Source organism: Triplophysa rosa, linkage group LG22 (genome assembly GCF_024868665.1).
Source record: "Triplophysa rosa linkage group LG22, Trosa_1v2, whole genome shotgun sequence".
Taxonomy (NCBI): Eukaryota; Metazoa; Chordata; class Actinopteri; order Cypriniformes; family Nemacheilidae; genus Triplophysa; species Triplophysa rosa.
Window position 1 is genome coordinate 13,335,174 of NC_079911.1, and position 17,296 is coordinate 13,352,469.

At 39.4% G+C, this 17,296-nt stretch overlaps 1 protein-coding gene across 8 annotated transcripts in view; it reads left to right on the forward strand.

Moving 5' to 3' along the window:
* Nucleotides 1-6,332: 6,332 nt before the first annotated feature.
* picalma (phosphatidylinositol binding clathrin assembly protein a) overlaps nt 6,333-17,296 on the forward strand; it is a 38,020-nt gene continuing 27,056 nt past the window's right edge. The window contains exons 1-2 of one of the 8 annotated variants that reach the window (XM_057320480.1): nt 6,333-6,850; nt 6,980-7,226. In XM_057320480.1, coding sequence (XP_057176463.1) covers nt 7,097-7,226 — 130 coding nt within the window. In that variant the 5' untranslated portion in view covers nt 6,333-6,850; nt 6,980-7,096. The remainder of the gene's footprint in view (nt 6,851-6,979; nt 7,227-17,296) is intronic. The other 7 variants (XM_057320481.1, XM_057320487.1, XM_057320482.1 and 4 more) reach the window with 7 other exon arrangements.

Genomic DNA, 17,296 nt, shown 5'->3' on the forward strand with positions numbered 1-17,296 from the left:
GGTATTTCAAGTTACCAGTTTTACTAATTGCTTCTGACTCCGTCAAAAAATCTGCTCCCTTTGTTGTTTAATTGTGCAATGTTTATTCATAAGCTTTTTAACTGGAGGCATAGTCATCCAACTTATTATGATGTAAATTTGATTTGATATCTAACGGAAATGATTCAGGGGCACAAATTGGCTTTTAATGTTGTAATTCGACAGAGATGAGAAAGATGGATGATGTCTAAATCAGGTTTTACAAAACATTATGTGCATGCCAAAAAGTCATTTTAATATTAAAAGGAGTCTGAAATGCAGGGACAGATCACAGGCGAAATGATTTCTAAAAAGTTTTGTGACATGCTTTGTATGTACACTTCTAATTTGGGAACAACACTAGTGTTTATAATTATAAAGGTGTGCATGCGTGTGTGTGTGTTTTGCCCATGGGCAAAAAAGCTAATAAATTGTACAGAACAATATTTTTTAAAAATCTAAAAATGCAAAAAGTGTTCTATGATCTTTAGGTTTAGGGATAGGGGATAGAATATACAGTTTGTACAGTATAAAAAACATTACGCCTATGGACTGTCCCCACGGGGATCGTAAACCAGACATGTGCGTGTGCGTGCGCGCGTGCGCGTGCGTGTGTGTGTGTGTGTGTGTGTGTGAGAGAGAGAGAGAGAGAGAGAGAGAGAGAGAGAGAGAGAGCAGGAAGGTTGTTTGTCAGTGTGTATCTCATCAGTGACGGGCTTCTGGCCTCTGTGTCAGGTAGTGCAGATGAAAACGTCTTTTTTCTTTGCACTAGATTGTTTTGTCTGTCACTGCAGTCAGCTTGGTCACCTATTTTCCTGTCAGCAGAGCGAACATTCAAACTGTCGCCCAGCCACTGCCTCTGTTTAAATTGGATTTTTGCTTACAAAAAAAAATGCTTGACATCTACTGTATGCATCCTTCATCCTATCTAGGGGGATATAGACACATGCTATAGAAAAAACAGTATCCATGTCCACAAAGCATCTGACATCTATATCACTTTTCTCCTCACACCCTTTCAATGACCCATTTTGTAAACTTGTAATGTTTTAAGCTAAATCCATTTAGGTGAGTATTTAGAAGTGTGTTATTTTTCTCAGTGAAAGTAAATAATGTGTACATGGTATCTGAGGCATTTATCATAGACATCGTTGAAGGACACATTCAATTATTGGTTTTACTTTATTGCCCAATATTTATTATTGGAAACAACACCCTTTACTTATTAAAAGTATTGGTAACACTTTACAATAAGGTGCTATTTGTTAACAATCAGTTTAAGCATTAGCTAACATAAACCAACAATGAACAATACTTCTACAGCATTTATCAATATGAATTTATAGTAATTTCAGCATTTACTAATACATTATCAAAATCAAATGTTGTCACTGTTAACATTAGTTAATGCACCATGAACTAACATGAATAACTGTATTAACATGAACTAACATTAACAAGGATTATTAAATGCTGGAAAAACTAAACTGTTCATTTTTAGCTAATGTTAGCCAATGCATTTACTAATGTTAACTAATAGCACCTTATTGTAAAGTGTTACCAGAGTATTTTTTTACATTTGAATAATCTGAAGCAATGGTTTTAATTTAAGAAAAGACTTAAGAATATCAACATCTTATCTAAGTGCATGTAAATTGATTAAATGAAGTTGCTAGAGATTCCATAATGATAAATGTACAATTTTATTTTTTCTGTGTTCATTCTATTAAATGTGTTAAATGAACTACAGTTTATAAACACTACAGTGTAAAATCATGCTGAGGCATGAGTGGGTTTAGTGCCGAACACAGCAAAGCGTTTGAGGGAAGTGTGAGAGATCTCTGTGGTACTGCACAGACAGAAAAGCGGTGTCCCGGGTCCCAGGTGGCAGAAATCACAGGATGCCTTATTGTCTATGTGTGAAACACAAGCCATGGGGTATTTCAGACCTGAGGGACGCACCCTCTCATTATAAGCCATATCTATAACAAGCTCTTTCTGCTTAGACACAAACCTCGACTGAGATTCATAAAAAACAAAAACAAAACTAAAGTGTGTTAGAATAAAGAATTTCTAGTTAAGGAGAGTTTTTTCAAACTGCAGCTTTTTCTTTAATAATAAAATATAATTGTTATTATAATTAGATACTGTAGTAGTAGGTATACATGCTATGTATAATATTGCATATTTTATAGATTTCATGCCAAAGAATGCTAAAGGTTATATAAAATAAATACACTACATTTCTTTTCCAGTATAATATGTAAAGAATGTCTGTAACCTGCTAAACGATAAGGACACAAGAACAAGTACGTGCATATCGCCCCCTGCTGGATAATATACCGAACAGTGATGTCACTTATGGGTTGATGATGATGCAAGTGAATCTGCTCTGCCCATTTAACAAGGACGAGCCTTCTTCCTGAAATTGATCACTGTTTGTCATTGTGCTTTAGAGGCTCATCTTCTGGGCATTCAATCTACCTATTACCTCTGTGAGATCTTTGACTGTATTTTCTCTGCCATTCCTCAGCTTGAGTTTCATTTAATTTCACCACAGAGCTAAATATAGGGATGCTTTAGATCATGAACATATCAAATATGCTTTCAAGGAACAATTGGGGCTATCTTGAGGAATAATGACATGAAGATCATTCTCTGAAACAGCTGAAGAGGAAAACATCTAATAAAAAACAATTCAGACAACTTTCGAATGTTTATTTAAAAAAACTCTGTACAGTTTGTTTGGTTGATAATGAAATGTTATTTGTCATTTTTTGGTAATACAGACCAATAAATAGAATGTTCATTTAATTTAGCTATTTTCAGAGACAGGTTCATGGACTGACTTGTGCTTCACAAATTACAGAAGACAGAAAGAGCTTTATTAACAAATATGTTTACACACAAGGATAATGACTTGGTGACAGGAGCTTTCAGGGCAGAACAAAGTACACACATAAAGTAGAGATACATATTTTACAAGTTACTTATTTTAACACACGAGTATAATTCTCTACAGTAGTGTAAATTAGTTATTTAATAATAACAGTTATGTAATAGCCTAATTCAAGCTAATACATATAGTTACCTTCGAGTTGTTCCAAATCTGTATAAATGTCTTTGTTCGGATGAACATAGAGAAAGATATTTGAGAGAATGCTTAGACAGATTTTGTCCCCCATTGACTATCATAGTAGAAAAAAAATATGGGAGTCAATGGGGGGCAAGATATGTCTGGTTATAAGCATTCTTCCAAATATCTTTCTCTGTGTTCATCAGAACAAAGAAATTAATGCAGATTTGGAACAACCCGAAGAAAATGATGACAGAATTTTCATTTTTGGGTGAAGTATCCCTTTAAAAGCATCCAATACTTTTTAGGTAATGTTTTTTCTTATCACTAGGTGTCTCCCTTTACAGTCATTTAAGGAAAGATAAAAATCTGCTTTTCAGGAAATGTAAAAATGAAAAGTTGTGCATTTTATTTAATTGGAATTTAAGTTTTTTTTTACGTTATATACTTTTGTCATTTCTTAAGTCAATACTTTAAGAAAATGTTTATCTTTCTGTATATTGAGTGATCTATCTAAAATATGCAGGTGTAGGCTAAATAAAGGCAAGTCATTCAAGAGTTTTGAAATAAAATAATTGTCAATGTAAAAAATATGTATACTTAAACTAAATTATTGCATCTGCAACTACTAAAAACTACAAATTCCACAATTCAATTCCACTGGTCCTACAAACACGAGTAAACTCTGATAGGCCTTTCTGTGTTCCATTCCGAAGTGATTATCCCTATTATGGAGGACCGGGAGTGCCGATTAGAAATAAAATGAATCAATTGATCAATTTAATAATTAAAACATAAAAATGTAAACAAAATAAATTACTTTTTGAATTGAGAAATTAATAGACATTTTAAAATGGTTTATTTAATATGTGTTTTAAAATTTTGTTTAAAGGAATTTTAGATTTAGATTTGCTCAACTTTATGCAAATGATGAGCTGCTTTCGGCAGCGACAACCAATAGGAGTAAAGCAGCGGAGCTCATTGTCATCCGTCTCTCGTCAGTAACCGCAGGTTTTGTTCCAAAGCAACTAACGACCTCGTAGCAAGAGACTAGCGACACACAGCGACAGAGTCGCTGGAGGTGTGAACGCATAGTTAATGCGGGGCTGCGCAGATTGCTTGGTGTATCACATTAATGTATCGCGAGAGCGATTTAAAAGCATACAAAGCAGTTTGCACTAGAATCACTCTTTCTGTACTTTAATGTGATACGCAATCTTTTTATGAGGGTTGGGGCTGAGCTCGTTAGGGGAGTGGATCTCTTGGGCCAGAGTTGAGACCACTGCGCTGCCCATCTCATTAGATGTGCGACCACGCTTTAATTTGAGTTTTTGTCTGTTTGCTTGTTCACATACTGTATGCTGTGTCCGAAAATTAACTTCTGCCATGTTATGTAGTTATGGCGCGCAAAGTATAACGTTACTGTTTTAATGGCAGTAGGTCTTTCTTGCTGTCCAATGAAATTCCGCCTTACATTTACTTAGGCTGAATCAGAAATCGCATACTGTCATACTATAGTAGGCAAAAAGCAGTAGGTGAACGAATAGTATGTCCGAAACCTCGGTCTTCATAAAACAGTAGGCGAGAAATTCCCGGCTGGTACACTGTTTCTCGCGAGATTTGGACGTGTGTATACTACTGTTGCGTGTGTATACTACTGTTGCATCCGAATATGCCTACTTACCTACTATATATTAAGAGAAAACAATATAGTATGTCCGAATCCTCAGTATTCATAAAAGAGTAGGTTAGAAATTCCCGGATGGCTTACTGAATGCCCACATTCTGAAGCACCCAGCGACAGATACTTGGGATACTTCTCTATCCCATGAGCCCACGGGACAGGATAAGTTTATACAGCAGCATGGCGGAGAACTGCGACGCTTTTCTTTGCGTTGCAGTCGCATTTGTTAAAGTGCTGTAGCGTAAAGTTAACCTGTAAGATACTAGATCGTAAAGTACATTTGTGATTTTGATGAGAAACTGAAGTGTTTTAATATGTCTATCTTAAAGGGGAGCTCCACACGCGTCTTCAAACTAGAATGCATTTCCTGTAGCTCAGTGGTAAGAGCATTGCGTTAACAATGCAAGGTTGTGGGTTCGACAATCCCAGGGGATTGCACATGCCTATGTATAAATGTATAGGATAATGCAATGTAAGTCGCTTTGGATAAAAGCGTCTGCTAAATGTAATAAATGTAAAACTTATATTTCTTGACAATAAAATCAGCAGTGCTCTCCTAAGGCGAGATCGTCTCCTTTGTGAAGGCATTACAAACATGTTGCAAATGCTTGGAAAACTCATGGAAGGTAAAGTTATAGCATTACTGATGTTAATGCACCTGTCTCTCATAAATTAAGTTGTTGCGCTTGTTATTACATCACGTGGTTAATCTCTGGCCCATGTACACTCCAGTACAGTAGGTGGCGGATATGCACCACAAACGTAATTTGCTCCCTGCCATTAAAAAGGAAAAGAAGATCATCAATATGGCGGACAACGGCCAATCGCATTCATACTACACTGTTTACCCATTCAGGGAAAACAGTACGTACCCATTTAGCACGTACCTACTGAAATTAAGTACCTACTCATTGAGTATGCGATTTCGGATTCAGCCTTAGTATGGCATGTGAGAGAGGGGGGTGTATCCTAAAACTGAGCCGAAAGCTGATTGGTTGCCCCCCACGTGTGCACTGTCCAATGACATTTTTTTGACTCGATTGACAAATGGATAAAGAAAAGAATTTGGCAAAACGACAAAGAAAAGCAACTGGCAAATAGAGAGAGAAAAGCATTTGGCAAATGCTTTTTTAAAAAGCGATTTAAAATGTGCATTTAGAATGATTTATTAATGAACTTTTTATTGTTTTATTTTTTACATTTTAAAGCATGAATTAAATAAACAGTTTCAAATGTATCTATTTATTTATACATTTAAAAATGATTTGTTTAAATTTAATATTTTATTGTTCCATTAAACTAAATTTCAAAACACAAATTAAATAAACCATTTTTTAAAAAGTCTATTAATTTCTCAATTTAAAAAGTAATTTATTTTGTTTACATTTTATGTTTTAATTATTAAATTGATCAATTGATTCTTCATTTTATTTCTATTCGGTACTCCCGGTCCTCCATACTCCATACCCTATGCCCTACAAAAGAAGCAATAAAAACAACGTAATTTTCTCTTTATTTGGAGTGACGTTGTGTATGCTGTCCCCTTCCCGAAGGGCCATTCGGAGGGCGATATATCCCGTTTAGAACGCACCGTAAAGTTGTAAAAATGAAATAACATGGGTGTAAAACCGTGAATGTGTTTGGACGAATATCGTCACATGACGTGTCACCTGTTTCAGTAGCGGAACTCGGTAGATAATACACAGCAACTGTCCATCTTGAGCAGCCATTTTGGATCAACAGTCAAAGCCTATGGTAAAAGCTCCCCGTTTTCTTTTAGTACAGACCGATTCGCCGTCTGCGAGTTTAGAGCCAGCATGGCGTCCATTCGCACAAACCATAAAGCATCCATATAAACCTTGGGAGGATCGTCTAAAAAGAGGAAACAGACCCGCCATTTTCCTACAAACCTCCAGTCCTTCTAGACCCAGCAGGGGGAGGCGAGATCCGAGAGGAGAGCATCTGAGAAGGAAAGGGGGAGTTAGAAAGAGAGAGAGACGGTGGGAGAGGGAGAGTGCGTGACAGAGGGATTGAGAGAGAGAGTACGTTTTTAATAGAAGAGGAAACGTTTGGTACGTATATGCCGGGATCAGCTGACTTCACACACAGCAAACTTCATTTGGAGTATCTGAAGCGGTGGATGGAACTATTATCTCACCCATTTAAATTCTTCATTCGCTCTCGTTTCTTCTCCCTGTCAGGTGGCGAAATTGTGCACATCCCAGGGACTGCCAGCATTGTAGTCGGATTTAAAAGCCCAAACAGATTTCCCCCTCTTTTTTGTTTTCTCCTTTTTCTGTTTGTTTAAATCTGCGAAGATGTCTGGACAGAGCATAACGGACAGGATTGCTGCAGCGCAACACAGCGTTACCGGTTCCGCAGTGTCCAAAACGGTGTGCAAGGCGACCACGCACGAAGTCATGGGGCCAAAGAAGAAACATTTGGATTGTAAGTGTCACGGGAATCGTTAATGTTGCGATCGGACCCGCGGTAGTAAGTTACGTCAGTCACTCGTCGCCCTGGGAACGAGAGGTTCGGGGCTCGAGGCCTGCGTGAGCTTCACGTTTATAATAGTTCGTGTTGTTTAAACAGCCAAAGCTCTGTCTCCAACAACCTTTACATTTAAAGACAAGCCATTGCAAATTATCTTTGCGTATTTTTTATAGCAATATGCAGATTAGCAGGCATAATTACAGTGCTGTCCATTTAATGATTTAACCGGTTAACTAATAATTAACCGCATTTAAAAAACAAGCCCATCTGCTGTTTAGTCAGGACACTTTGTGGTTAAAAGGTGCATGTTGAGTTATGTATATCCATTCACAAATCTGACTGAGTTTGTGGATAAGTTATACTGTAGGCTAAAGACTTCAAGTTGTATATTTATGTAACATGGGTTCTTAGTTGTCAGTGTTTGAGTTCACTCTGAATAATGCAATATGAAAACATGAGAAAAAATAGTGCCATAGTGTGACCCAAATGCTAGTTTCTGTTTTTTTTTGTAAAGCTTAAGGTTAACTGTAAACGTTTCCAGCAGTCATGACAATTTAGGAATATCAGGGAGATCAGTTTAACATTTTGACTTGCAGTCATGACCTGTCAAGTTCATGCAAGGTTTCCCAGTTCATGCAAGGATTTTGCTGTTATGTCTCACTCAAAAATACCACCAGCTAGACGTTGTTCTTTGTGCGTGTTGTTGTCTATAAAATAGTTTTTAAACATTACTATCTAATACGTTAGAAAAGTTATAGAAAAACCATGGCCATGAAGAACCATGAGTCTAAAACTAAATTGAGGAAGTTATTGTAAGAATTTAATTATCTTTCATATAATATAGGCAATTAAGTGTTTCTAGAGGACAGTGGTTTAACTGACTAGCAGCAACTAACCTTATGAAATCCATATGTTCAGCTAGCGTTTAATATTCAAATTCTGTAAATATGGCGATGTTATGTGGTCACATTGTCTCCTGTGAGTGATGCTCACAATCTCTGACACCTCTCACAATGTCTCGTTCACGTAACACGTTTCTTACATTTCTCTAGGAGATCACTTACTTCATTTAGAACCATCTTGATAATATCGGCGATTCAAGAATAACAAGTGTAACTGTTTTTTGAGATGTAGAGTCTTTAGATTAACTTGTGTGAATTACAAACTGCAGTGGCAGTGAATCAGCAGCAATTTGTTCTGAAGTTGACAGTTTTGTGTTTGCAAACTTATTTTTGTAGTTAAGGTTTTGATCTCTTTGTTTATTGCGGATGTGTTAAATAACTCTTACTGGTTCGTGTGGGCTTGTAATTTTGTACAAATGTTTATAAATGTGGTGCCGCCATTTAAGAGAAATCAAGATTGAAGGCTGGACCACATCAAGAGCCTTTGACCACCATAGTGCTTCTTACACCCTTTTGCATTCACTACCACCATACAATACTAATTTCCTTTGGGAGGTACTATTTTTACCTCAGTCTTGACAATGCAGATTGGCATGCGTGGTGACCGAGCGTGTTAAAGGACAGGAGAGGAGTGCTGACCTTAAGGTCAAGCACAGATATACATGTTCTCATAAGTTTTAGAGAAGTATGTTTTACAATGCTTAAGAGAAAGAGTTCTTCATGTCCATCTCTGTGTCATAGAACTTCAGAGTTTCGAAAAGATTCACAAGTTCCTCAGGTCAGGTCCTGTAGCGTGAAGAGTGTGGCGGAGTCTTTTAGGTATTTCAGGACATCAGTCCATTCTGTGCCTGGAGTTTCCTTTCTAGACAGAAATAGGAACATGTCTGATTTCTCCTTCTGTTTGATTTGAACATAGATATGGCTCAGTCTGCAGCCCAAGCCCCTTTGATTTGGGCCGGGTTTCCGGGGTAGGGAGAACATTCCTCTTGAACTACCCTTGTCCTCCGAAATGACCAGCTGGCTGCAAAATGTCCACCAATTGTTTCCATTATGCTTCATGTTTTAGTTGGGGAAAACATTTTGATTGAAAAAAAAGGACATTCATAACGCCATTCCATTAAATTATGAAGTCCTTTGTACTTTTACAAAGCCAAAATGAAACCGGGTTTTGGTATTTATTGATTTAATAGCTGATGATTTTAACAAAGAAAAAAGAACTCCACATCACTCACTGATGTCTCAGCCGATCACATTCCAAGCTGTTTGTCCAAGTCTTATTGAGTCTGCAGCTTATTACAGAGCCAAACCAATTCAAGACCAAGTTGTCTTCGTTAAAAATATGACATTCTAGAGAATTGTCTAATGCATCATACATTTTGTTCCTCTCATCACAATAGATCAGTCAGGTTTAAGTGTACATGTATGATAAACTGAGAATTTGCAGAACACTGCTAAAGTGTTTACAGCAGCATGTAGTAGTGCTGTTTATGTTTACAGGTATTGTCATTTTATCTAGTCATCATATCATTTTATCTTTAATGTAAATCACTGTTTTGCTGGGTAGCCCCGCCCACTGTGACATCTCTGGTCCAAAATCTTGTTCATGATGTTCTGATTGACTGTGATTGCATTTTAATTGTCATACTTTCTAGTTCTGTGTGGACGAGCAAAATGTTTGGTCCTGTAAACTTGATATTGCTGTATTATGACATGGCCTAGATCTTGGCTTGTGTTAGTTTGATCTTTCAGACATGTTTACAGTCTCTGTTGTTTTGTCAAAGTCCTAAATAATAGTTTTTTTATATAAATATGATGTCATTTAATGATTTCTTAGGTTTGCATAAGCTGGTTCTCCTGATGTTAGCTACACCACAAACTAGTTTTCTGGTTTATTGACTGTATTATTGACGATCAACCAAACCTTCCATTGTTTTATCTCTATGACTTGAAGTCATGTTGGCTGCCCTTCCATGACCCGTTACTGTGTAAGCGTTTTCTGTGTGATCTTATTCTAGGCGCACATTCAAATGAGTATGTTTAATATGATGGACACTTCCTAGAATCTGCCCCGACCAAATGGCATGCACACACTTATCTTTGCGCTTCTGAGACATGCGAGACCTAGCTACTAGCAGATTTGTGCCTGAATTGAATTAAAGTCATTGTGTTTTTCATTGGGTAGCTTTACTTCCTTTAACTGCAGGCGGTGTTTTGTAAAAAGTCATTCCAGATTGTATAGCGTTTGTCCTACACCGTGTGCTGAATTGATGGTTATTTAAAGGGATAGTTCACCCGAAAATAAAAATTCTGTCAAAATTTACTCACCCTTGTCATTTCAAACCTGTAGGATTTTCCTCATTATGCAGAACACAAAAAATATATTTTAAAGAATGTTGGTAAACGAACAACGCTGGTACCCATTAACTTCTATTGTATGGACACAAAGCCAGTGCAAGTCAATGGGTACTGCTGTTGTTTGGATACTGCCATTCTTCAGAATATCTTCTTTTGTGTTCTGCGGAAGAAAGAAAGTTATACAGGTTTGAAATGACAAGAGGGTTAGGTAAATGACAGAATTTTCTTTTTTGGCTTAACTGTTCCAGTTTTAAAGGTGCCAAAGAATTAATTGAAACCATGTTATATTCTTCACTGATATCTACATAGAAGGTATGTGGCTTTATTAATAAAAAAAAGACCCAGAATCGGTTTTACATGTCCATTTACAACCCTAGGATTTGCCCCTAGAATGAAAAGGTCTGTCATTACCTTATTTGGAAGGGTTATGAATATTAATGTTGAGCTCTGCTCTGATTGGCTGGTTCGCTGGCGGCTCATGCCACTAGCTCGCATAGCAAACAGATCGCTACTGTCAGACATGAAATGGAAGAAGTGGATAAAATCGCTGCTTACTGCTTGCGGCACGGGTTCTAATGGTAATATAGTCGGAATTACCCCCTTCTTAAATCAGTATCAAAACGCTGAGCAAAGCCTGTTTGATGTGGTTCCAGGTTTGAAAAACTGTCCCTTTCACTTTCGTTATGTGACTCTCGCTGCTCTGTGCTTCAAATTGCATTGTAAACAAATATAAACAAGGCTTAAGGGGCATATAAACTCGCACAATACAGATCAGACCCACCTGACTTTATAACTGTATAAAGACGCGTGTCTGCGCAGCTCGCGCTGTGTAAAGAAGACGCGCATGAGTTTATAACTGAGAAGCTTGCACTGTACAGATGACGCATGCAGTCACAGTCGGTGTTATATTGGGATTGGCCTGTTTTTCAGTGGTCTTTTGCACGCACACGATTTACACAATAAGGAGGAAACAATGGTGTTTGCGTCTTACGATATGTCATTTCCATGTACAGACCTCTTATTATTCATCTACGCCTAGGTAAATACAGTTCCCATTCTATGGCACCTTTAATTATTTCAAATGCAAGAACAGGGCCATTGCAAAAGAGGGGAATATATATCAACTTTCTCAATTTCAGGATTTGATGTATTGCTTGTACAGTATAATCTCTTCAAATGGCATTTTAGGTGGCGGCTGGACGTTTATAACCACCTGTTTGTTAAACATGGATCAAACTGTTGTTTACAGGTACATTTCGTCTCAAGGATAGTTTGTCTTCCTGGTTCTTGCTAAAAACAATTCTCAGGATATGAAATTGCACCCTGTCCGAAGCACCTGCGGATATTGGATCAGTTGTTTGTTTTAATGGTAGATTAAAGTGCTCTCTTTTTTATTGGTGTTCCTGTTGCTTGATACCCATTTCTGGTTTATTTTAGACCCAGTTTCTAGGCTTCAGGAACAGAAATCTGAGCTCTTTTGTGTCTGTGCATCTACATAAAGCGTTGAGATGTAGGTAGAGATTCATGCAGAGAGTGTATTTTGTACCTTCGAGCGCTCCTGTCAAATCAGCTCATCCACTCCCACTGTGTGGTTACAGTGCCCATGCATAAAATGTTACACGCTGCAGCAAAGTCACCCCTCTGGGCTGTTCTGTGGCGTCAGATCGCTTTGGCATGGATCAACTTGTGTGGAGTCATGCGAGTGGTTTATATGAGCGTGTGTGTGTGTACCTGTGTAGGATCGCAGTACAAATGTACCATGTGACCTGAGGGGCATCAAATGACGGTCACCTGGAGATCTGAATGGCTGCCCTGCTATGTGTGTGAATGGAGAGTTGCATTTAGATGTTATACCCCCACTTAAGCCCACTTTGTTTTTCATCTTAAATTGGACTTTTTTTGCTGTCAATTTCCTAAATGATTGACCCTGTGTGTGTCATCAGCAAAGTGCCCGTTTACCTCACAAGTTTTAAAGCGATCAAATATTATGCAACCAGTCGCACTAACCCAAATACGGTTAGGGAAGAGGTTACGCCACCCTCAATGCAGCTTGATAATGAAATTGAGGATAAAATTATAAACAGGGCATAAAACAGATAGGGGCACCTCAAAGCTTATCCAGAATCAGTTTCGCAATTTTTTACGCAATGACAACAGGGAGCGGTCTGGTTCTAGATCGGCATTCCTGCTCCCAGACAGCTCCCAAACTTACTATACGGCCGAGGATTGTCTTTTCCTGGATGAACCCAGCACATCAGCCAAAGAAGCTTCCTGTATTCTTGTCGGCAACAATTCGAAACGTAAACAGCTAATAGGAGTTTATTCTTTAAATGAGAAAAATGTCGGGAGCTGATTAAACGAGAGATTTTCGCTGATAGAGAATCACAGTGGCTCACCCATCAAGACCATTGTGGATCGGGAAGTTCATGAGTCTAAACTTCATCACTTTAATCTCAGCCAGAGTTTTGTCTTCACAACAAACATGCTGCTCCATTTTGAACGTCACTGTCGCTAAATATGGAAAAAGCAGAGTGGGAATCAGTACAAGTGATTCAGAATTTTGTTTGTTGTTCTGTTGCTGCTGGTTGAATGGTACATTTAGTTAAAGTCCATTGAAAAAAAAACTTTATTGACATTTGATGATACAGGCTTGGCTTGTTGTTGTTTTTTTGTTCACCCTATTATTCAGAATCTCATTCATTGAATGTAGGGTTATTTAATGACCTTGTGACTTCTTGCGATCTTTACAGTCAACTCTACAGTCCTATAAGTCATGTGATTTTTATTTTTATTCAGTCCATTGGACATTCTCTTTCTCTCCCTCCCGCTCAGATATGTTCCATGTTCCCACACGAGAAACTTAAAGGAAGTCATTTAAATGTTTGGCCTGAACTTTTTCCTTGTAAAAAATATGATTTGCAAAGTGATTCATTAGTGACACATTTAAACAAATCCCTTCAGCCTTTCAGTAGCTTGTTGCTGAACATGATACAGACATGAATGATGCTTTTTTTGCAAGAGCAAAGATCGCTTAAATTTCTCCTCAGAGTCAGAAAATGTTTTTGTTTTTGAAAGGTTTGAATCAGAACAGTATGCTTTAAAATGCTGGTTGACAGACCACAGACACAAAGTAGCTTCTTTACACTGCATGAAAGGTGTCAGGAGGTCTGCTTGACCAAGGTATGAGTCTTTGCTGTGACCCATACAACTACATTCACTGTTTATTCAGAGCTGCAGGTACGGTGAGCTGCGTGTTGACTGCGCTTGAGTGACACAGAACAGGTTACTGTCTTCTGTCTGACAGCGAGTTAAAGCTTACTTAATGGTTTCCTGTACTCTGTTCTGCCTCAGGCAGACCTATTTGTGAGGTTCGAGCCATGATGGAGAAATACAAGCATGTTGGACTGACTAGACATTTGTTTCCACCCAGTTCCCTGAAGATACTTCACTCGTACTGTGTAGCAGTACGCTATGGGGAAAACTCCTTTTTCTCCGATGGCTGAAGCTTTTTCCAATAACCCAGTGAAACTGCATGGCCATTGGTTTGTGAAAAGTAAAACTTTAAACCAATGGCAGCAAAGCTGCACGGACCTATGGCGATGGAGCCCGCCAAAGGGGGCAGGGATTATAGCTATATAAGCAGACACCCCCCCGCAGTGTCCTCAGAGCTCTTCTCCTTCAGCGACGACTCTACCTTCGCTACTTGGGACTGATTGCTTCGCCGTCGAAAAGCACCTGCAGCGGATTCGACCTCCTGCTCAGCGGCTTCGCTATCCAGCAGCGCCGGTCTTTTCCCTGCCGCCATCCGGCGACTCTAAAAGAGCATTTTTCTGAGCAAATTTCCTGCGGCGTTGTAAAATGCCGCGCCGTACTTGTCACTCATGCGGGGTTTTCCTGCACGCTGCTGATAGTCACGGCGAGTTAAATGTAGAGTGTCATGAATACTATCTCTCAGGCTAGAGCGCCGTCAACGAGACAACTCTATAACCTTAAGTGGTCTTTTCCACCTGGTGTGCAGCCCGCGGCACAGACCCGGAATCTTGCGATGTATCATTGATACTGTCCTTCCTGCAGGAGCTGTTGGAAAAGGGTCATTCCCCTTCCACACTCAAGGTCTATGTGGCAGCCATTTCGGCTTCCCACGTCCCTATAGCAGGCCAAACGGTGGGAAAGAACAACCTCGTTGTTCATTTTTTAAAGGGGTCCAGGCGGCTCTGCCCTCCTCGCCCCTCTACTATCCCTGTATGGGATCTTCCCACGGTGTTGAGAGCTCTGAAGAGCTCTCCCTTTGAGCCTTTGCAGTCTGTGGACCTTCGTTCCCTGACGCTAAAGACCGCTCTGCTGCTAGCGCTGGCATCGGTTAAACGCATGGGCGATTTACAGGCGCTCTCTGTGAGCCCTGCCTGTCTTGAATTTGGGCCTGACGACTCTAGGGTGGTCCTCAAACCGAGACATGGCTACGTACCGAAGGTGCTCTGTACCCTGTTTAGGGCACAGGTAGTGACGATTTCTTCGCTCCCCTCCTCTGAGCAGGACCCGGAGCTAAACCTACTCTGCCAAGTTAGAGCACTGAAGGTTTACATCGAGCGTTCCGCCCACTTGAGGTGCTTGGAACAGCTCTTTGTTTGCTTCAGGGTCCCAGGTCACGAAGCAGAGACTTTCTAAATGGATAGTTGAGGCTATCTCGCTAGCATATATCGAAGCATATTCTTCCTTGGGCCTTCAATGCCCCACGGGAGACACCTCTTAGCTTGGCCCTGTCCGCTCGGAAGGGCTTCCTGCTCATGCTTGGCCCCCGAACCTTGTTCCGGGGTGGTCTTGAGTTATCGTTCCTCTTATAGCACGGCGGGATTGTATTGGTTCCCCATAGTGTCCTGCTACGCAGTACGAGTGAAGTATCGATAGGGAACATACTCTGTTACTTACATAACCTCGGTTCCCTGAGATACGGGAACGAGTACTGTGTGGTCGTCGCTTCAGTCGAAGTAACCTGAGGACACTGGCAATGTGTCTGCTTATATAGCTATAAGCCCCGCCCCCTTTGGCGGGCTCTATCGTAATAGGTCCGTGCAGCTTAGCTGCCATTGGTTTAAAATTTTACTTTTCACAAACCAATGGCCATGCAGTTTCACTGCGTTATTAGAAAAAGCTTCAGTCATCGGAGAAAAAGGAGTTTTCCTCATAACGTCAGGCTACGCAGTACTCGTTCCCGTGTCTCAGGGAACCGAGGTTACGTAAGTAACGGAGTACGTTTTCTGGCTTTGGTTTGTGTTTTTCGCTGCCACCTGCTCTCATCACTTTGGGGGTCAGGGAGTCTAAATATCTCTGTCATCAGCCTGTTTTCTGGAGTGTTTTGAGAGATTCATGTCGATTCAGTTTCCTCTCGTGAACTGTAGGAAGTTTGCAGCATCCTGTTGCTGAGTCAACTGTGTTCTCCTGTGGTTTTCAGAGCTAAATGACTTCTGAAGGTTATGAATGAGTTATTCTTTATCGATGCATGCCATTAGCAAATTGGGCTTGTTGTTGCTATGCTAGTCGAATACATGCAATTATCTTCATTGGTTCACCTCAGAAAAGTTTTTTCATCTTTTACTCACCCTCATGTCATTCCAAACCTGTATGACTTTCTTCTGCAGAACACAAAAGAGGATACTTTGAAGAATGTTGATAACCAAACAAAATGGCTTCCATTAGACGCAAAACAATTGAGGCATTTCTTAAAATAACGTTTGTGTTTCACAGAAGAAAGTCATACACAGTTTTTAAATGACATGAGGGTGAATAAATGATGACTGATGAACTGTAACAGTATTGAGCTCAGTTGCATTGCGACCAATGTCCTTTGACAATCAGGTTTTCTTGGTTAATTATTGATGCTAGTCATGCTCTCCTGGCAATGACACTTGATATGGTTTGCAAATACATTACGTAGCCCATGGAAACAGGAATTCAGTGGTTAGTTTTGCATGTTTGATCCGCAAAGTAAATAGGTGAGTTTTTTTAGTTTGTCATCAGCAAACATACTTGTCCCTCCCATTCAAGGTATTTTTACCATATGTGACCTGTCATTCTTATGTTTAGATGAACATCAAGTTTTATGAATGCAATTTAAGTCTGTATACTGTAATATTAATTTAAAGGTCCATTTTATGAAATTTAGCAGCATCTAGTGGTGAGGTTGTGAATTGCAACCAACGGCTCACCTCACCCCTCCCTTTTGAAGCTCTACGGAGGCTGACACAGAACAAAGATGTCACGTTTTCGCTTCTTTTCTGAAGGACATAACATATTTACAAAACGCGTTCTGTAGAGCAGATTGTCCATTTAGGGCTACTGTAGAAACAACATGGAGAATTCCATGCAAGGAGACCCGCGGTGTATGAGGATAGAAATAGCTCATTCTAAGGTAATAAAAACATAAGTCTTTATACACCTCTGAAGACACAGTTTTGTATATTATATTGCATTTCTGTCAATAACTCCTCCAAAAAAGTACACATTGGACCTTTAAATAAACACTTCTAGTTAGGGGTGTAACGATACTTCGTATTACGATATTTCGCGATGCAAAAATGATACGAGAGATGGGGATATTTTACGATATGTTTAATTCTATTCGTTCAGCGGTCAAGACGCTACCTACCCTGCGCCAGTGCGTCACGTGTGCTTATCTCACATATGAGGTAGAGAGAGAAGTTCATTTCGTTTCTCTGTGAGAAGGGGAAGCACAAGACACAATCTGTGTCTCCAAGTGGTTTACAAAGCTTC